The 22,668-nt window shown below is 36.8% G+C and overlaps 2 protein-coding genes and 1 long non-coding RNA gene across 3 annotated transcripts; all 3 read left to right on the top strand.

The window, feature by feature from the left end:
* Window positions 1-5,998: 5,998 nt before the first annotated feature.
* On the top strand, window positions 5,999-8,786 carry LOC113404569 (putative odorant receptor 92a). The gene is made up of 5 exons (XM_026645494.2): window positions 5,999-6,807; window positions 6,893-6,989; window positions 7,067-7,171; window positions 8,271-8,426; window positions 8,733-8,786. Exons 1-5 carry the CDS (start codon window positions 6,002-6,004, stop codon window positions 8,784-8,786), a joined length of 1,218 nt encoding a protein of 405 aa, XP_026501279.1. The 5' UTR covers window positions 5,999-6,001.
* Window positions 8,787-10,760: 1,974 nt separating this feature from the next.
* On the top strand, window positions 10,761-20,037 carry LOC113401340 (mucin-2-like). Its single transcript, XM_064216001.1, has 20 exons — window positions 10,761-10,847; window positions 10,993-11,034; window positions 11,344-11,391; window positions 11,634-11,681; window positions 11,754-11,801; window positions 11,891-11,938; window positions 12,028-12,075; window positions 12,165-12,212; window positions 12,302-12,349; window positions 12,436-12,479; window positions 12,561-12,608; window positions 12,749-12,782; window positions 12,864-12,911; window positions 12,993-13,040; window positions 13,437-13,484; window positions 13,883-16,651; window positions 17,332-17,379; window positions 17,502-17,549; window positions 18,312-19,972; window positions 20,020-20,037. Exons 1-20 carry the CDS (start codon window positions 10,772-10,774, stop codon window positions 20,035-20,037), a joined length of 5,268 nt encoding a protein of 1,755 aa, XP_064072071.1. The 5' UTR covers window positions 10,761-10,771.
* A 39-nt stretch (window positions 20,038-20,076) lies between these two features.
* LOC135193482 (uncharacterized) lies at window positions 20,077-21,126 on the top strand. Its single transcript, XR_010309263.1, has 3 exons — window positions 20,077-20,441; window positions 20,538-20,606; window positions 20,840-21,126. It is a non-coding gene; the product is annotated as an uncharacterized LOC135193482 (long non-coding RNA).
* Window positions 21,127-22,668: the final 1,542 nt, after the last annotated feature.

The following is a 22,668-nucleotide window of genomic DNA, read 5'->3' as shown; positions in this document are numbered from 1 at the left end:
GCTTTCCCTGGCTTCAAGTCGCAACTTCGGTCATAATTTACCTGTTCTAACCACTGGGCCAAAAGGAAAAGCAGTGAGATCATCATGTTCTATTATAAAAAAAAAATTGTTTATGAGTAAACTAGTTGTCATCCTCGGCTTTGCTCGCGTTTTAGGGGTCGTTCGTCAGATGTTAAGCATAAAAATCCTATGTTTTTCATTTGAGTTCAAGCTTGTTTCATAACAAATTTCATCAAATTCGGTTCAAAGGTTTGGTTGTGAATGAGCAACAGATAAACACATTTAAACAATATTTTGTTTCGATACTGTATTATAGATTATAGTAGAAGGTTCATCTACCTTTCCTGCGCCGTGTCTACTGCAATTTGTTATAGTAATACCGGCAATCAGTCGCTCGCCGACGTCATAACTCAAACCGACAATATAACCGATTATGCCTTGTAATGGCGATTTTGTTGGCTTGTTTATTGTTATTGAGGTATTTACTAAGTCCTTAAGTTTAACGGAGAAGAAGAAGAATAACACGTAAACGAGACAAAAATTATTGTTTGTTTATATTATAAGTCACTGTATATTTATAATCACTGACAGTTTGTAACAAATGTAAGTTAGAAACAATGTTTATTGAAAAAAAAAGTTAACGCATATATGTAAAGTCTAGATATTAACTTTAAATGCGTTCAAAGAGTTTTTATTAAAGGACATAAAAAACAAAAAATCGATCGATTATGTAATAATGAAACCTCGGAAACACTATGGTCCTAACTAAGTTTAACTATGGTCAAGTTATTGGTGAAAAGCAGATAGAAAAAAATATGAAAAAAAATTTTTTTCACTTCACACATTGAAGTTATGCGATTAAATTTCACAAATGCCTTAATTAGAATGAAATACTGCGATACAGCCTACACAACATTTCACTAAAATATATTCATATTGTGAGTTATGCTTAAAATTGCCACGCGTTACCCATACATCGGGGCCGAGGCCTTATTAAACTTTAAAGGGCCACCCATTATTCATGAGTCTCGCTTGATTCTCCACACGAAATAGTTGCAATAAATTGAGAGACTTTATTGGCTATTAAAATAAGTAATGAAAATGTTTCGGGCGCCATACAGTTCCATTTGGTAGGATGCGGTTAGTGATTTATAAAAGGTTATTTTTTCATTGTATTTTATTATAACGCTCTTTTAAAAATAAACCAAGCTGCCTATGAGATATAAAAATTAAATAAAAAAGAAAATATAAAACAATACATCTGATTAGTTTATTATAGATGCTGATATATGAAATGTTAACATAATATTTCAAAACGTTTTAAAATAAGAATCAATTATATTATCCTAAAATTATAAATTCACTTAAATTAAACGGAACTTAATTTCATTACGTCACTAAGGATCGTTGACGCTTAAAACTATAAATCCAATCATTGGTTCGTTCCTTATAGTATTTATAGAGTGTTTGATAATAATGCAAGAAAGCCAAATCTCTTCATCATAGGTTTTATTTCTCACTATGATACCGTTGATTTTAGTGCTTAATTCTGATGGCTTCTCTTATACACCTTCTATAATAACCACGTATTGGGCGCGTAAATTTGTATTCTCCAATCACATATGTTTATGTAACGCATAAGAATTCACCCGCAATTTTTATTATCTCATTTTCATACTGAAATTCGAAACACCAAAGTTAAATTTAATTATTTCACAATCACAATACAAGAAGTGAATCGATACGTTTGTTTATCTGTTTAATTAAAGAAGATAATTTAAAAACAAACTGGTTACAAATAACTTTACATATTCGCAACTAATTCTTTTGAAAGGAACGTCCAATTCGCAACGTTATTTTCTACTAAAGTACCGTTGCATTCCTTTGTATTTCCTCGAATGGCTCTCATTTTCTACGGTGTCTGTTTTAATTAGTAGAAGGAGCTACTTATCGTTTGTTCGAGCTTAAGTAAGAGCCTGTTCGCTGTTGCTTACATTTATAAATATGTTTTATTTAGGAAAACAATAGGTCCTTTGTAACTTTGTGCATTGTATACGTATACAATGTGTATGTACGCAGCAATATTCAATCAGAATTGTGGTTTCGTTAACAGAGAGTATGATATGACGGAATCGTAAATTATATAATTAAATAAAAAATAGTTAATCAATTAAAGTTACTTCAACTTTTAGATCTGAATACTCTATACAAGAATGAAAAATGGGCTTGTATCCCAAATACATTTCATAGGTTGCCGTCTCGACTTAAATAAAATATCCGCACGAAGTCTCTTTAATTATTATGTTTATGTCATTTAACATTTATGAACCAAGGGCATATTTCCTGCTTGGTTACATTTGAAGAAAAACGTGAAATGTAGAAAAAATGTTTTTTGTTAATTGTTGTTAATTTTATATAATTATTTGCTAATTAATAAATTCTGGAAACTGATTGCAGCGCTACCAACCGAGTCCAATCTATAACGTTTAGGAATCCACTCAAATACAACCATATTTCATCAAAATTGATCCAGCCGTTTAGGAGTGGTCTTGTGTCATACAGATGAACATACATATGTATGTAATAAAATATATTACATTTCTATTGTTAAATAGGTTTAATAAAGCATTTAAATTTTTCACTTTACTTTCAATCATTATAGATCAGTGGAAACTAGACTGAGATTTTAGGCGAAACTATCAAATTCCAAAAAAAAAAAACAATTACATGCTCGTGTAGATTAAAAGGTAATCACGAAGGTCGCATGTTTAAATTTTTTTTGATTAAAACTTCCTTGAAAGTGCAACAAAAGAACACAATTATTAAGCCTTGTGAGATATAAAATTGAATATTTGTGACGAATAGAGTAAACACGAATAGACAATATTAATAATACATCTCTATATGGACGTACAAAAGTTTAATATAGAATTGTAATTATTGATCTATTCTATTTTCAAATATATGGAATCCAAAGATTTCCAACTTAATCAAGAGCTCAATTAAACACGGCAGCTATTGAACCTTAATCCGTTGACTAGGAGGCATGCATTGAGCATTTCCATCAAATTAAGCAACTATTTATAAAGATTTCGCTGAGGGTGGTTCTATTCAAGTGAAATTTGACGTGTGAGACCTTTCGAATAAAACGATCCAGCGTCTATTGTGCGGAACAGAAGAACATGTCTACCTCATAACCTGCGTCTTATTATTCTTCAAGACATCTTCATTTTGTGATTCTCGTATTTATACAGAGCTGTTAAAAAATATATTTATATTTTAATACGATTTTTTTTTTCTAGTGGTAAAAATATAAATAAATATAATGTATTTTCTTTATTAGAATTGCACTTTTTGGGCTAAATTTCGAGCTAACTTCGTCTGGATACCAAATATTGCATCAATACTTAGTGTTGCCATATTGAAGTTACTACGAATAAAAATAACACAACAATATCCCAAATAGTTCACAACCATGCATTGTTTAATTATAAATATATTACAGTAAATACGTAGAAAATATTTCCTTTTACATTTATCTTATAACATATGTATGTATAGTTCCATATAACGAGCGTTTCTTATGCTCAACATACATATCGTTTTTCATATGAAACCCATCACGCGCCGTGTGAATAAAGAAAACACATAAAAGGCTCAAACACGACCCGCGTCTTATATTTCCAATCTATTTAGGCATCTCATGATACATACGGCAAACCCTCCGCCATCTCAATCACTGAGGTACAGACGAAAATGGCAGATCAAAATATACTGGTTCCAGAGGACAATCAAGTCTCGCACGATCGCATTTATAAAGATTCGGAACGCATTCCCCGAATGAATACAATTTGAAGACGAATGCGTTTCTATATTTGCAATTTCAATGAACACTTGGGCGCTTGATTCGATCTTATTACGTAATATTTCGTCTGAATGGGTTTAAGGCTTTTGTATATGAAGTGATTGTTCCTCTTTTTGTATTTACTTTTCTATTTTTGCTACGATATTTGATGTAAAGAAAAAAAAATTGATCGCTTCGTAATTATCGTAATTCAACTTAAAATTACGAAAAATTTCGTTGATATTATAAATTTGAAACGTATCGTATCGTATTTAAATACTCTTTATGTTCCCTTAAATCATGTTGAATGACTTTTGATAAATTATATTTTTATGTATTACAAGTTGTCTGCCGCGGCATAGCTCGCGTTTTAAAGTTAGTTGTTATCAGTTATGCATTAAAAGTAGTACATGTCCTTCCTCAGAGTTCAAACTTGCTTCATACCATATTTCATCAAATTCGGTTCAGTGTTCAGTGTTCAGACAGTCAGACAAAGTTACAATCGCATTTATAATATTAGTATAGATAAAAGATAATTAAAAAATATAATATACGCATATAATATAAATATATCGTTCGTTATTCGTTCGCTGTATATGACCACAAATATTAATGTCTTTGCACGAAAAAAATGGTTAATTTACGTCTTAAGCGATCATGCGATAATAATAAAACTAAAATGTACACGTACACTTGTAATAAGTTCAGGAATCAGAGTATCACGAATATAACTAGGAGGTACAATAGTACTGTCAAATTAACTTAAAAACATTAAAACAAAAACATTCGACAATCAAAATTTTAGCTAGAAGAAAAGAAATGAGCTGTTGTCTGTTTAACATTTCACACTTCTCATTGTTTTCTGATATTGAGTTAAACAGTTTCCATTGGCAGGCGTTGGGAGAGTTCAATTGTTTTTTATCGTTTAGAGGAGTGAAGCAAGGATTTTTTATACGTATCAATCATTATGGAAACCTATGTGCTATTTTCAAAATTATATTTTAATTTATTTTATTATCAGCGGTATATAGAGTCATCCAACCAACCACATTAGTCAAAATTAATTTTATACATTATACATATCATAATCCTAACCCACAACAAATAAGCAAAGGGAATCTCAAAGTTCTACAAAAGCCGTGCCTACATTAGCTTGGAGTGGATGACATACTCTCATCGGATTAATGTCCATATTAGGCATGCATCAAAGAGCTCCAAACGGCATTGTGGAGTGCCCTCCTGTGATTTAACTCCGAACAATACGAGCAAATTACACGCAATCGCTACGTTGCCAAGCATCTTGACCTACTTCTATCAGTATTAAATTAAATTCGGTTATTATTATTAAGGCTCATTGAATTTCGAATATCAACCTTATTGCTTAGTCATAAAAACTAAATTATTTTATGCGACAATCATACTTTTTTCTAGATTACGTCTATGAATTTCTATTATAATTTATTTGTATTTCACATATATTGGATTAATCATACACAGTATTTTACGTTTGACAACAAAAGTGGACTAATATGTTTAGAAATAAGTAGTTAGTTTTAAAATGAATGTACAATTGAATCTCTCTGTAATTTTCTCTTTAAATAAAAGTGTAATTTTATAAGTGGGTATTAAAAAGTCATAGAAAATTGTCGTAAGACTTTTATAAATTTCGTTTTACGATTGTAATTTAATCTTATCATTGAAATAAATGTTTTAATAAAATTACATTTTATAACTTAAGAAACTATCCCGTTAGTGTAGTAGCTAGCTCACAAGGGCGCAAGGTCCTGGATTATCATCGCATAATAAGAGTATTGTTATTTAAAATGTAGTTGAAGTTGAGCTCACACATGGGTTACATGTGCACAGTATGTCTTGCTAGTCATCGATGAGAATGGGCGCCGAAGCTAAAATCAGTCAATAGGAAGTCAGAAGTCAAACGTTGTGCTTTTTAAAAATTAAATGTGTGTATTTTTAATGATAATTCGTACAATGTAGCAATAACTTTATTTATTATTCGTTTTAAATAATAATTTGCGATAACTTTAATATATTATAATCTTGAAAATGTATCGTATGTGCTAAAAATCTTTTGACAGTAGTATAAAATCGAAACGGGCAAATAAAATAATTAATTTTGTTCGAACTACGTTCGTTAAAATGTTGGAATCAAATTCACTAAAACAAGAAATAGTACGCGAATTGGAATTCCTCCAATCGATGGGTACGAAAATATTTCTCTACCCATTCGTTGGTAGAAAAATGCTGGAAATGTTTGGATACATCATAACTTATATCCTTGTTCTCTGTACTGCCGTTCAACTTGCGCTCACTCTATTTTCATTTAGCACCAAAGATTGGCTGGAGATCATTAATGTGGCTCCAAATTTAGGCGTAGTCATCATGACTGTTATAAAATATACGAAAATTCAAATACATAAGGAAGTTTATGACGAAATATTCAACCATTTCCGCGATGACATGTGGAATATCGTTGGACAAAATTCGCCCGAACACATACGTATCATTATGAAGTATAAATGGATAACTTTAATGATCAATCGGTTTTTGCTCTATTATTCAATACTTTTGACTATAGTCGTGAATTCTTTTCCATATTTAATTATGTTGTATGAAAATAAAGCCAATGGAGTCACTGATGAATATTTATATCCTTTTGACGGATGGTATCCTTTTGACAAGGTGAAATGGTACACGGGTGCCTATATCTGGGAAAGTTGCATGACGGCAGTCGTTGTATGCGTGTATGGATTTTCAAATATGATACACGCTTCGTACGTTATATTTATTTGCATGGAATTAAGAATACTTGGAAATTGCTTAGAAGAAATATTAAGTCCTGATAATGTTGCTGAATTATCCGAAGGACGTAACGTTACCCTAATTCATAGCACAGTTATAAGAAAGTTAAAAATAATAATAACAAAACATGAGTTTTTAGCAAAGTTTGTAAAATCTTCTTAGTTTTATAAATTAAATTAAAGTTTTAACTGAAACGACGTCTATAACAGTAACCGTTAACTTTTCCAGAAGATCGGCTAAGCTCGACGCAGTTTTGGGAGATGCAATGCTTCTAAACTATTCCCTGGGAGCTATATTCATTTGTTTAACGGCTTTCACATTCATGGTACAAAGATTTTAATTATTTACAATGCAATAAAGACAGTATTTGTTTAAAAAATATTTATTATATTTTTATTTTAGGTTGTAGATAATTTGTACAAATCGGTGCGGTATTTTTTCATGTTTGCATCACTGCTTCTTGAGATATTTAATCATTGTTTCATTGGACAAGTTTTAAGTGATCATGTGAGTATAATATTTTAATAACTTTATTATATATCGTGTCGTAGTGCATAGAAACCTCCTTTGTAGGATGTCGTTTTGACACTGTAATCAATACTTTATGCTTATTCCAGTAGGTACCAGTGTGTCCAGGCAAAGATGGCCACTGAACGTCAGGTGGCCCATCTGCTTGTCTATTAATATTAACCATTCCTTACATCGCTTTACCACTACCATTTTTTTTTTGTTTTACGAGGAGGAAATGCATTTACGCATGCCGCCCGGTCGGGGCGGGTATGTGGGACTCCACCGGGAACTAATGCCCCGTGCCAGGGCACGCTAATGCTAATGCCCTGTCCTACCCACTAAAATCATCCTCGGGTTTCCACCATGCCGCCGAGTGGTGAGGCATGGGATCGCCAAGGGCATGCAACCGTGACCCTACCAGCGGCAGCCGCCGTAAGGCGGCTGAATATTCATGGAAAGCGCGCCTAGTGCGCGCCTTCCCCCTCATCCTCCACGTGGGAATGTGACGAACTCCCCCGAGTCCGCCACTGGAGGCTGGGCGTCAGCTTCGTTGACTGCGGTGGATAAGATGGTAGGCTCCGCCGCTGACCGCCGGTGTAAAACACCTGGGAGGCTCGAGTAGTGAGCCCTCTCACTCCCTCCTAGCCAACGAGGCCACTCACATGGTCCGCCCTGACGCCGATCAGGGACGTACCAGGAGCAGCCCCCCGGCATCCCTCCCGCCAGTCTTAGCCGTGGCCGACGACCAAGCTCAAGCCAGCCCCGTTACCCAGAGTACACCACGAGGAGGTGACTGACATGTACCTCTGCTTTACCACTACCAACCTTAGCTACAGTTTAGCAAGAAGTTATTTCTTATGGATTAAATTACACTGGGTCATTCACCTTTCAAACTGGAACACCTATTTGGTAACCAGTCGGGCTTGCACAAAGAACTACCAAAAGATCTAGCTAATTATTTAAATAGTTATTTGTTTTAATCGGCATACAGTGTATTATAGTATACTTTATTTCATGCCACTGACGGAAAACATCAACCTCAATTCCTTATTCCCCGTAAAATCACCCTCTTAATTAGTTTTATTATTTTTAACAGAGCGAAAACCTAACAAATGCTGTGTATTTTTCCAACTGGCCAAATGCGAGTCCTGAAGCGAAAAAAATCATGCTCATGCTAGTGATGCGCACTCAAAAACCTTTCAAATTAACTGGAAATGGATATTTTGCTATGAATATGAACACATTTAGCAGCGTAAGTTGTTTTTCATCTAAATAATCCTGTTTCGGTATCTATACTATTTATGTGGTGCTGGAGATTTTCTTTAATCTTTTCGATTTGAAAAATTATACGGAATCGTTATACACTGTGTTAACATCAATTTACAAGAAGCGGAATGAAAAGCGACATTTAACGCGAATAATAACTGAAATATTTTTTTATATTTAATTTAGGATTAAATACAATCTTAACTCACACATTTACTGTAATTAAATAGTGGTTTTTAAGTTGTACTTTTAAGTTTACCTTTATTGTTACGTAGAGATTCCTTTGTTTCAGATTTGCAGCACATCATATCAATTTTTTAATTTACTGAGAACAGTTTATCTTTAGAGTTTCGGCAAAAATTAAAATTATATACTTAGTTATAAATATTTATTTTTCTTGTATTTGCACTAAATAATTTTTTTTACTCATTTTAAGCGCTCAACCCGCCAATAATGTATTTTTTTTTTTTAAATATATTATGTAAAATTAAAAAATGATATACCCACTTGATTATATACATTTTATGGTAAACACGTAGATAAAATATACACAAAATACATATTGCAACTTGAACGCTTAAATAATTACTATTCATCATTAGTAATTATTTAAGTGTATAAAGCAAATAATATCTATAATATAAAGCAAAAAATTACAAAAATATATATATTATTTTTGTCATAATTTTCATGCGTACTTAATCTATGTCAATAATGTTAACAAGTGAAGAGTTTACTTAGTCGTGTATAATTTTCCCAGACATTTTATTTAATATTCGTAAGTATCGAACAACGTTATCAAATAAAAAAATACATAAAACCCATAACCGAGTGCATAGGGAAAGTAAAATCAAATAATATTATAGAAATATAAATAAATTATGATATGCGTATGGCACTAAAACCGAAGAAGCTGAGTCTAACAATGGCTTTATTGAAGCCGTTTCGCACCAATGCCATAAAGACAAGATGTCTACATTTATATTACGAGCCTTGAAAACTTATTGAGAGTATATTTCACGTAATATCTTTGCTTATAAAGGAAAACTTTTTTTATAAATTACTAGCTTCGTACTTGAAGGTAACCTTATATGATATAAGCTATCTTAATTCCAAATTTCATTCAAATCCGTCACGATATTTTTAGCTGATTTGACTAATGAACTTTTACACATATAATATGAGCCGGATATAAATAATTTATTTATTTGATATGTGCATTTATAAAGGGCAATATCTCTGTACCAATTGAGCGCTAGAGTTCCATTGGTCGGATTTTAAGCGAAGAACTGTGAAACCTGAATAAGCGAATAAACTGTACGTGGGTCTTATAGATCATAAGATCCCAGTTAGAAATTCTGGGTATAGGAATTAAAAAATAGGTGTTTTTAAGATTTTCAGGTTTTCAGGTTCAGCAGCTTGGAGTTTGGTATTTGACTTTTAATAACAATGACTCGGAAAGCACGTAATTTAAACAATTTAAGACAATTATTTATCAACACTTTGTCATAATTACTTTCACGTTTATAATTTTATTACCTTAACATGTAGAACTTTCAATAAAAGATTTATAATGGATGTTCATAATTTCCTTTCGCTTAATACGAGAAAATAATGGCCTGGATTTAGCTATATTATTTGATTTCCTTAGAAATATATTGATTTTTATTTCACGTGCATTAACTGTAAATAAAAAAATACAGATTAAATTTACATATATTTTTAATTTAAAAAAAAATTGTGACGGTCTGTTGGTGAGGGTCTGTTGATTGAGGCAGAAGGTGGATAATGGAACTTCAATGGCTACTTGTAAACTACTCGAGTTTGGGCTTAGTTGATTTATTAACAAAATAACAATATACTATACATTAGAAAAGAATCACTTTTCAATTAATTAAAAATAAACTAATCTTAAAATACTTAATATTTAATTTAATAATATTAAATACTATTTAAAATATTGTATTATTTTTTCTGCAATAAATAAAATATAATTTAATTAAAAACTTAGATCTTATTTAGAAATTAATTATTACACTTAAAAAATATAAAAATTTAAAGAGTAAGTGAATTTAAAAAATATGAAAAAAAAATACTAGTCACCTGTTTCTCGGAGAAAGGTTTTCGACATAATGAAAGTTGTCTATAATTTTATCACTTTAAGCATCACGATTCTTTATTCAAAATTTTTACACGTGAATAATGAATTTTGAACATTAATAAAAAATACTAATGTTATTATCACGACATTTTAATGTCACTTTTATGGTTTTTCCCCTTTATAAACCACTCGGAAATCAGCAAACATCAGTCACTTGGACCCAACCGAAAATGGGTACAAAGCACCTAATATTATTTATTTTATTAGTTGCGCCTCTTGGGCTTTTTGCCCGAAGCACCGAACCATGTGAGTAAAAACTTTAATTGTTTTTAATTTAAAATATATTGAATTATCAAATAAATTTCCTTTTTTTTTCTAATCTTTTTTTTTAAAAAAAACTTCTATAAATGACGTATATATTTTTTTAATATTTTTTTTATTTGGAATACAGTTGATGAAATAGGATCGAGTGAAGCAACGGCGATTGCTGTTGGTATGTTTTTCAACAATTTTTTACTACCTATTTATTATAAATAATGTATGACGAAAAAGAATTTGTGACCATTTAATGGTATGACATTATACCAGAAACCTTTACGCATGTACAAACAACACTATAAAGTTCCTACTTCATCGGATAAGTGATGCGCGAACCAACGGAAGTTGAACAAAAATAAGATACATATTTTCGAATATTTGTGTATCGTAAATTGATATAACTCACGCTTTTTTAAATATATTTTGTACTTTTATTATTATGATTTCAAACAAAATCGTAATTATGCCTTCTAAATATCAACAGCTCGAAGTAGCGGCGATGGATCAAGCGAATCTTCTGCCAATGCTCAAGGTATAATATAATTTAAAAAAACTTTTGTCTTGATATAGTTGATATTAGCTGGCCGCCCCGACTTAGTCTGGGTAAATTTCATACAAAGTTACCCCTCCCGTTAAATGAAAACGCTCGCTTCAATGAAATTTGTCCATGTAACTCGCTTTCACGATACTTTAATCCTAGATACTAAAAGTTAACCAGTGCATATATAATATTAAGTATAAATTGAGGTATTATTTATTATTAAAAAATTTCAGCTATAAATGATGGTTCAGGATCAAGCCAATCTTCAGCTTCTGCGGATGGTGAGTGTTTATCCATACGTGTGTATATGTCTCTAGTAGTTTAACTTATTAATGATTCTTAATTTATTACAGCGGAAAATACAGGAAGTGGAGATAGTGAAGCAAATGCTGCCGCTAGTGGTAAGTCCTTAGATAATAGTTCATTTGTGTAAAACTCTCTTGTAGTTCAACCTAGAAGGTAATAATTAATGATTCTTAATTTATTACAGCGAAAAATACAGGAAGTGGAGATAGTGAAGCAAATGCTGCCGCTAGTGGTAAGTCCTTAGATAATAGTTCATTTGTGTAAAACTCTCTTGTAGTTCAACCTAGAAGGTAATAATTAATGATTCTTAATTTATTACAGCGGAAAATACAGGAAGTGGAGATAGTGAAGCAAATGCTGCCGCTAGTGGTAAGTCCTTAGATAATAGTTCATTTGTGTAAAACTCTCTTGTAGTTCAACCTAGAAGGTAATAATTAATGATTCTTAATTTATTACAGCGGAAAATACAGGAAGTGGAAATAGTGAGGCAAATGCTGACGCTAGTGGTAAGTCCTTAGATAATAGTTCATTTGTGTAAAACTCTCTTGTAGTTCAACCTAGAAGGTAATAATTAATGATTCTTAATTTATTACAGCGGAAAATACAGGAACTGGAAATAGTGATGCAAATGCCGACGCTAGTGGTAAGTCCTTACATAATAGTTCATCTGTGTAAAACTCTCGAGTAGTTCAACCTAGAAGGTAATTAATGATTCTTAATTTCTAACAGCGGAAAATACAGGAAGTGGAAATAGTGAGGCAAATCCCGTGGACGTATTACACTTAATAAAATGTTGATAACCAAATTTTGAGATTCAATACAGTTTTTTTTTTTTTATTACTTTTTGTTTTTAGCGGAAAACGAAGGTACCGGATCGAGCGAAGCGAGAGCTGCAGCCGATGGTGAGTCTGTATTCAAGTTCTATCTTTAAAAGTTTGAAGTATCAGAAATGAGAATTTAGTGTTCTTTACAATTATTATTATTAATTGAAAACAATGTTTTATAAGGCATCACTTTTTCATAATATTTATTTATAATTTATAATGGATCGAGTCAAGCAGTATCTTCAGCGAATGGTGAGCGATGCTCTTAACGAAGAATACATTTCCATTACTTAAAACAAATATGTTATTAAATTATTTTCTATTTTTTCACAGCTCAAAACGAAGGCGATGGATCGAGTCAAGCAGTGTCTTCAGCGAATGGTGAGTGAAGGTCTTAACGAGGCCTACATTTTCATTCCTTAAAACGATTATATTATTAAATGAATTTCAATTATTTCTCAGCTCAAAACGAAGGCGGAGGATCGAGTCAAGCAGCAGCTAGAGCGAATGGTGAGAAATGGTCTTTATGTGGCATACATTTTCATTACTTAAAACGAATATATTATTAATTGTCGTGGTTAGGCTTTTTGCACTTGCACCTGCGACATGGTGTACCAATTAGCTATTATAATTCTAGAAAACTACTCTCCATTGGTGTGATATTATAACAATAACTAATTCACCATTCGAACTAAGATACATTTTATGAAGCACATTGGCACATAGGATTGACACACCTTTTCTATCAAATTTCTTTGTTGGCACACTGTAAGAACTAATTTATATACAAATATCTACCAACAATTTAATCACCATCAGCTGGCCTATTGCATATACTAAAATTATACCCATTTATTTAAATAAAAAACATGTCTGATGATGATATTATATTCTATAATATTCTAGCTAAAACAAATGGCAAAGGTTCAAGTACTGCGCAAGCGATCGCTACTGGTAAGTTGATTTATAAGTCTTTATATTTTGCCCAAATTAAAAAAAAACAATTTTATTAAAAATCGGTTCATTATAGTTATACTGTTAAAGTTATGCTTAGTTAAGCATTATCACATCAGGTTCATTGATGTAATGAACATTTTTTGTAAAATACACATGTTATGCTGATAATTTACTAAATTATTAAAAGGCTTCGATAGTTTTAATTATAATAATTAAACAATAACCAAATTCATACATTTTTATAAGTAAAAAACAAAATAACTTAAAAATGTTTTATAAATTTAATCATTGCTTTCAGAAATAAAATTATATATTTTTATTTCACTTTCACACAGATGTGCTGGAATACTGAACAAAACATTCATGCATTTTAAAAGTACTTCGGTATTTTTCAGCAAAGTCTTCTAGGAAAAAGAAACCCAGTAAGCCTCCTGGAGGAACACCGAGTAACCCAGGCGGATCTAACCCAAGCGCCCCTGGAGGATCTAACCCGAGCACCCCTGGTGGATCTAATCCAAGCACTCCCGGTGGATCTAACCCAAGCACCCCTGGTGGTACCAAACCGAGCGCTCCTGGTGGATCTAATCCAAGCACCCCTGGTGGATCACACCCAAGCACCCCCGGTGGTTCTAATCCCAGCACCCCTGGCGAATCTAACCCGAACACCCCTGGTGGATCAAATCCGAACAGCCCTGGTGGTTCTAATCCAAGCACCCCCGGTGGTTCTAACCCGAATGGCCCTGGTGGCTCTAACCCAAGCGCCCCTGGTGGTACCAACCCAAGCACCCCTGGTGGTACCAATCCGAGCACCCCTGGTGGATCTAACCCGAACGGCCCTGGCGGATCTAATCCAAGCACCCCTGGTGGATCAAACCCAAGCACCCCTGGTGGTTCTAACCCGAACACCCCTGGTGGTTCTAACCCGAGCACCCCTGGTGGATCAAACCCGAACGGCCCTGGTGGTTCTAATCCAAACACCCCGGGTGGTTCTAATCCAAACGCCCCTGGCGAATCTAACCCAAGCGGCCCAGGCGGATCTAACCCGAGCACCCCTGGTGGATCGAACCCAAGCACCCCTGGTGGTACAAATCCGAGCGCCCCTGGTGGATCCAACCCGAGCACCCCTGGTGGTTCTAATCCAAGCACCCCTGGCGGATCTCCTCCAAACACCCCTGGCGGATCTAATCCAAATACCCCTGGTGGATCAAACCCTAGCGGCCCTGGTGGTTCTAATCCAAACGCCCCTGGTGAATCTAACCCAAGCGGCCCAGGCGGATCTAACCCGAGCACCCCTGGTGGATCGAACCCAAGCACCCCTGGTGGTACAAATCCGAGCGCCCCTGGTGGATCCAACCCGAGCACCCCTGGTGGTTCTAATCCAAGCACCCCTGGCGGATCTACTCCAAACACCCCTGGCGGATCTAATCCAAATACCCCTGGTGGATCAAACCCTAGCGGACCTGGTGGTTCTAATCCAAACGCCCCTGGCGAATCTAACCCGAACACCCCTGGTGGATCAAACCCGAACGGCCCTGGTGGTTCTAATACAAACACCCCCGGTGGTTCTAATCCAAGCACCCCTGGTGGATCAAGCCCAAGCGGCCCTGGCGGATCTAACCCGAGCACCCCTGGTGGATCTAACCCAAGCACCCCTGGTGGTACAAATCCGAGCGCCCCTGGTGGATCCAACCCGAGCACCCCTGGTGGATCTAACCCAAGCACCCCTGGTGGTACAAATCCGAGCGCCCCTGGTGGATCCAACCCGAGCACCCCTGGTGGTTCTAATCCAAGCGCCCCTGGCGGATCTACTCCAAACACCCCTGGCGGATCTAATCCAAATACCCCTGGTGGATCAAACCCTAGCGGCCCTGGTGGATCTAACCCAAGCACCCCTGGTGGTACAAATCCGAGCGCCCCTGGTGGATCCAACCCGAGCACCCCTGGTGGATCTAACCCAAGCACCCCTGGTGGTACAAATCCGAGCGCCCCTGGTGGATCCAACCCGAGCACCCCTGGTGGTTCTAATCCAAGCGCCACTGGCGGATCTACTCCAAACACCCCTGGCGGATCTAATCCAAATACCCCTGGTGGATCAAACCCTAGCGGCCCTGGTGGTTCTAATCCAAACGCCCCTGGCGAATCTAACCCGAACACCCCTGGTGGATCAAACCCGAACGGACCTGGTGGTTCTAATCCAAACACCCCCGGTGGTTCAAATCCAAGCACCCCTGGTGGATCAAGCCCAAGCACCCCTGGTGGTTCTAACCCGAATGCTCCTGGTGGCTCTAACCCAAGCTCCCCTGGTGGTACCAGTCCGAGCGCCCCTGGTGGATCTAACCCGAATGGCCCTGGCGAATCTAATCCAAGCACCCCTGGTGGATCAAACCCAAGCACCCCTGGTGGTACCAATCCGAGCGCCCCTGGTGGATCTAACCCTAACGGCCCTGGCGGATCTAATCCAAGCACCCCTGGTGGATCAAATCCAAGCACTCCTGGTGGTTCTAACCCGAACACCCCTGGTGGTTCTAACCCGAATGCCCCTGGTGGCTCTAACCCAAGCACCCCTGGTGGTACCAATCCGAGCGCCCCTGGTGGATCTAACCCGAACGGCCCTGGCGGATCTAATCCTAACGCCCCTGGTGGATCTAACCCAAGTACCCCTGGTGGTTCTAACCCGAACGCCCCTGGTGGCTCTAACCCAAGCACCCCTGGTGGATCAAACCCAAGCACTCCTGGTGGTTCTAACCCGAACACCCCTGGTGGTTCTAACCCGAATGCCCCTGGTGGCTCTAACCCAAGCACCCCTGGTGGTTCCAATCCGAGCGCCCCTGGTGGATCTAACCCGAACGGCCCTGGTGGATCTAATCCAAGCACCCCTGGTGGATCAAACCCAAGCACCCCTGGTGGTACCAATCCGAGCACCCCTGGTGGATCTAACCCGAACGGCCCTGGCGGATCTAATCCAAGCACCCCTGGTGGTTCTAACCCGAACACCCCTGGTGGTTCTAACCCGAGCACCCCTGGTGGTTCTAATCCAAGCGCCCCTGGCGGATCTAACCCGAACACACCTGGTGGATCTAATCCAAGCGCCCCTGGCGGAAGTAACCCTGGAGGATCGAATAATCCGAACAATCCTGGATGTCCTTCTAATCCAAGTGGCCCAGGTAAAGTGCCATGATCATAATTTTTTTTGTTTATCTTTGTACAAATTTTAAATTACAAAAGTAAAGTACAAATGTTCAAATTTATTGACGGCGAATCCGAGACGACCGCTAAAAGTTTAGGCGCAAGACCAACGGCTTTACGTGTTTGCCGATGTATGGGAGTGTACATACTTTCACCTTCGAGACTCCGGGTTCTTACTGAGAATTTTTCGATGGGGTTTACCCATAACTTTTAATTTACCCGAACTGGGGTTTGCACCCAGGACCTCGGGATCTGGGTCATTATATTAAAGCCACTAGACCAACGTATTCATTTTAGTTATATTAAATAGTGGTATTATTTCAATGATTTCTAAATTTAAATATTAGTGTATATCTTGCATTTTAAATTATTATTACTAAAACTAATATTAAATATATTTATTTGTTATTTCAATTGAGTAACTTCAAAGAGATCTTTGATGAAAAAAAAATTGTGGTATAATTTACTCAACTAAAATTACAGTTATAACTTGAAATAGTATTTATTTTCTATTACGTATTTTATTTTATGTTTACATTACAATATTCTAGCAAATATACAATGGTATAAGAAATATATATACATATGTATATATATATAATATTCTAAGTTATTTAAATATTTTTGATCTTAAAATATATATATTTTATTACAACAGGAACTGGTCAAGGTGAAACTTCGAGTCAAGCTGCAGCTCTTGCTTATGGTAACATATATAATTTAACATATGCACTCCATATTATTTTTTTAGAAACCAAGCTTATAATACAATGATTAATTAAATCAAATTTATTTTTTTAATTAATAATATTATTTATTCTACTTTAGCTCAAGCCATAGCGAACGGATTGTCATCTGCTCAGGCACTTGCTCTTGGTAGGTAACATTATATAAATCGATACTTTTACACACATACGTAATCTATATACTTTCTTGTGTTTTTTTTTAAAGTTAAGTATCGGTAGTTTTATAAATATCTACTTAGGCATAAAAAACAATCCGATCCTTGCCATCAACACCACCTCAAAGTCACCATTACAGTATTATGCACATTTATATTGCAACATAAAATAAAAATGGTAACCCATAGGCTAAATCAAAATAAATAGTAGTTTAGTTAAGTAAACAGGGACTTGTGGTTGATGCATTGCAAATGATGACCTCAATTATTTTTAAGAAGTTCGTCATGTGCAATGTCTCTATACGTATACCTTTTATTTTAATTTTTAAATACAAGAACAGAATCTAAATAATGTAATATTTATGTTCTGTTCTTGTTATGGTTTTGTGGTCAATAAAATATGATATATTTTATTTATTTACATAATTTCTATGTAGTTTTTAAAATAAGTTGTATCGAGTTCAATGGACTCGGCTAAATCAGCTAACTTTCCAGGCAATTTATGGACAGTAACAGAAACTGTTCTAAAATGTAGAAAAGAAAATATTATAAGTGTTAAATTTTGCATTTCCTCCAGTACATGTAGAATATATTTAAAATGAAGTAACATTAACAAGTATTTATATAAAATAGTCAATATTCAGAATAATATATGAACTATAAACACAATTATAGTTTTCCAAATAGTGATAAGTTATAAAATGAAAGGATATCACCAACAAATCTGTTATTTTTAGCTTCAGCTGCCAGTCGCAAGAATCCATGCAACCCTGGTGGTTCTAATCCAAGCACCCCCGGTGGTTCTAATCCAAGCACCCCTGGCGGATCTAGCCCGAGCACCCCTGGTGGTTCCAATCCGAGCGCCCCTAGTGGATCTAACCCGAACGGCCCTGGCGGATCTAATCCAAGCACCCCTGGTGGTTCTAACCCGAACGCCCCTGGTGGCGCTACCCCAAGCACCCCTGGTGGATCAAACCCAAGCACCCCCGGTGGTTCTAACCCGAATGCCCCTGGTGGATCTAACCCAAGCACCCCTGGTGGTACCAATCCGAGCACCCCTGGTGGATCTAACCCGAACGGCCCTGGCGGATCTAACCCAAGCACCCCCGGTGGTTCTAATCCAAGCACCCCTGGCGGATCTAGCCCGAGCACCCCTGGTGGTTCCAATCCGAGCGCCCCTGGTGGATCTAACCCGAACGGCCCTGGCGGATCTAATCCAAGCACCCCTGGTGGTTCTAACCCGAACGCCCCTGGTGGCGCTACCCCAAGCACCCCTGGTGGATCAAACCCAAGCACCCCTGGTGGATCTAACCCGAACGGCCCTGGCGGATCTAACCCAAGCACCCCTGGTGGTTCTAACCCGAATGCCCCTGGTGGATCAAACCCAAGCACCCCCGGTGGTTCTAACCCGAATGCCCCTGGTGGATCTAACCCAAGCACCCCTGGTGGTACCAATCCGAGCACCCCTGGTGGATCTAACCCGAACGGCCCTGGCGGATCTAACCCAAGCACCCCCGGTGGTTCTAATCCAAGCACCCCTGGCGGATCTAGCCCGAGCACCCCTGGTGGTTCCAATCCGAGCGCCCCTGGTGGATCTAACCCGAACGGCCCTGGCGGATCTAATCCAAGCACCCCTGGTGGTTCTAACCCGAACGCCCCTGGTGGCGCTACCCCAAGCACCCCTGGTGGATCTAACCCGAACGGCCCTGGCGGATCGAACCCAAGCACCCCTGGTGGTTCTAACCCGAATGCCCCTGGTGGATCTAACCCAAGCACCCCTGGTGGTACCAATCCGAGCACCCCTGGTGGATCTAACCCGAACGGCCCTGGCGGATCTAACCCAAGCACCCCCGGTGGTTCTAATCCAAGCACCCCTGGCGGATCTAGCCCGAGCACCCCTGGTGGTTCCAATCCGAGCGCCCCTGGTGGATCTAACCCGAACGGCCCTGGCGGATCTAATCCAAGCACCCCTGGTGGTTCTAACCCGAACGCCCCTGGTGGCGCTACCCCAAGCACCCCTGGTGGATCAAACCCAAGCACCCCTGGTGGATCTAACCCGAACGGCCCTGGGGGATCTAACCCAAGCACCCCCGGTGGTTCTAATCCAAGCACCCCTGGCGGATCTAGCCCGAGCACCCCTGGTGGTTCCAATCCGAGCGCCCCTGGTGGATCTAACCCGAACGGCCCTGGCGGATCTAATCCAAGCACCCCTGGTGGTTCTAACCCGAACGCCCCTGGTGGCGCTACCCCAAGCACCCCTGGTGGATCAAACCCAAGCACCCCTGGTGGATCTAACCCGAACGGCCCTGGCGGATCTAACCCAAGCACCCCCGGTGGTTCTAATCCAAGCACCCCTGGCGGATCTAGCCCGAGCACCCCTGGTGGTTCCAATCCGAGCGCCCCTGGTGGATCTAACCCGAACGGCCCTGGCGGATCTAATCCAAGCACCCCTGGTGGTTCTAACCCGAACGCCCCTGGTGGCGCTACCCCAAGCACCCCTGGTGGATCAAACCCAAGCACCCCCGGTGGTTCTAATCCAAGCACCCCCGGTGGTTCTAACCCGAATGCCCCTGGTGGATCTAACCCAAGCACCCCTGGTGGTACCAATCCGAGCACCCCTGGTGGTTCAAACCCTAGTACCCCTGGTGGTACCAATCCGAGCGCCCCTGGTGGATCTAACCCGAGCACCCCTGGTGGATCTAACCCGAGCACCCCTGGTGGTTCTCCTAATAACCCTGGAGCTTCTCCTAGCGGTCCAGGTGTACCAGAATGCAAACCTATTATCATTTACAGAAATAAAAACCGACGTACCAAGGATCGTTATCTTTATGTACCAGAAATAAGAATAACGGAACGTAAGGAAAGAGGTAACTGATTGAATTTTTTATTTGCTATGACATCAGTATATATTGAATTGTTTTTAGGTATAAATTGTCGTTTTTCTGATTTAATATTTTTTTCAGAAGAAAAGCGTAAACGTGAACGTGAAACTTACCGTTCAAGGCCTCGCTTGTGCGCATGCCCTCCCAGGAGTGAGTTACACAACAGAATTAATTAACTAATTATTAATAGCTTTATAATTAATACACTGACTTATATCGTCTTATATTATAGGTGTTACAGGGTTTTATTTTTTTTTTTATTTTTATAGAAATCAACTTCATTTTCATGGTTCAAATTGAGATTCATTGATTAGTTTATATATAATATTAGTGTTTTTAACATGGATCAATTATTATTTAATGTTGTGTTTTATTCTTCGCAGGTTAAAGGCCAGTATTGTTAGAAGAATATGAAGTGGATCAGATTGGATCTTTATCCTAACAACCTTTGCGATACTACAGGACATCAAACATAATATTATATAACATATATATTTAAAAAATGTATTACTAATATCTTACTTTAAAAATATATTGAGCAAGCATAAACAATTGTTTTTATTTTAATACTGTGCACACCAAGACAAAACAATTACGATGAAAATAAATTAAAATTGTATTGCTAAGTGTATAAATATTCATGTATATAGGTAGATGTTTAATAATAATTAATAATAAACTCCAAACTTAAGTTGATACCGTGTCCAAAAATGATTTATTTAACGATACAAAAATCTTATAATAACATAACATCATACTTAAAAATATATTAATGAATGACCCAAAAAAACGGACTAATTGTTTTTTAATAGCAAAATGTAAAAGAAAATTCTAAAACCTCTTCAATTTCTAAAGAAAACGAATCATAAAATTTGTATTTATTAATATAAATACTACAAATAAAGTAAATTACAAGTACAGTAAACATCTACATACATATATATGACTTAATATTACAGGCATACTACTTAAATATTAATAATATTACAATATATTTTATTTATTAACAAGAAGGTTGTTAAATACTCAAAATCAAAGTATTTTTTTTTATTGAATATAGAAGTGTTACACTCGCTTATTAATAATCAAAAATCTATGAACGATTCGGAAATAAACACCTGAATAACTGGCAAAAGAAACTTTTTTTTTTCTTTTTTTTTTCATACAATAACATTTTAGTTATTTGAAGCAGCCTGGAGGCGATCATCTCCTTCCCAAAGTGTGCAATCAACTAATAAATAATTAGTTTTGTAATATCCTTTTGAACTTCTCCATTCGATATATATTGATTAGAACAAATGTTTATTTTAATTCCTTATTATTATTTTTTTTATTTGACATTTAAATGAAGCCCACTGTGCATAATGATCTTAATACATTTATAATGTTGCGGTGGATTCAGTAATTCTAGTTTAATTCTAAGAATAAGTTCATGAGGTAATATAAATATAATAATGATCTGATTCTAATACTTGTGCTATAGTTTTCTTATATTACAAACAAAAATATATTTATTTGATCCAGATAATATCAATAAAACGTTTTCCAATATTGTCTGAAATACTTCAACCAACTAGGAATTCTGTGTACAACAATGAGACGCTCAAGTTCTGCACAGGCTATTTCAATCGTCTGCTCAATAGAATGGCTCATAACATCCTTACGGTCTTTAAAATTTAAATTTTTATTAATAAGTATTAACGTATAGCTTTTTTTCTACAGAACAGCTATCTGGTGACCACTGAAGTTAAACATATACTGATAATTTAAAAGCCAATGTTCTGTTACACAAAAAATATCAATGACGTTGCTGTTTATGTACCTATAACTCAATTTCTTCATCTTTTTCTAGCATTCCTTGAATGTTTTGGTCGACCAGGTCTACAATTATATTTTTTGGTTATTTCTGATATTACGATTTAGGAATTTATAATATTCATTCATTCATTTAAGAATAGCAACTCGATCGATATTTATTTTTTAAGTACAAAAGTTATATTTAACAATAAAATGTCTTAAACCGGATTCAAAAATATTTTTCAAGACTCTTATCGTCCAAAGCCAGTAATTGTAAATGTTTAATCGTATTTCACACACTTAGATTATTAAGATGTTTCTTTATGTATAGAGGTGATACGAGGTCGATTAATTATTAAAGTAAAGGAAGGAGTTTGATCGATATCAAGTAAATCAATCTGAATTTAACATCAAA

This window comes from Vanessa tameamea, chromosome 10 (assembly GCF_037043105.1).
Source record: "Vanessa tameamea isolate UH-Manoa-2023 chromosome 10, ilVanTame1 primary haplotype, whole genome shotgun sequence".
Taxonomy (NCBI): Eukaryota; Metazoa; Arthropoda; class Insecta; order Lepidoptera; family Nymphalidae; genus Vanessa; species Vanessa tameamea.
Note: the sequence above shows the minus strand (reverse complement) of the source record. Positions and strands in the feature narration are given on the sequence as shown.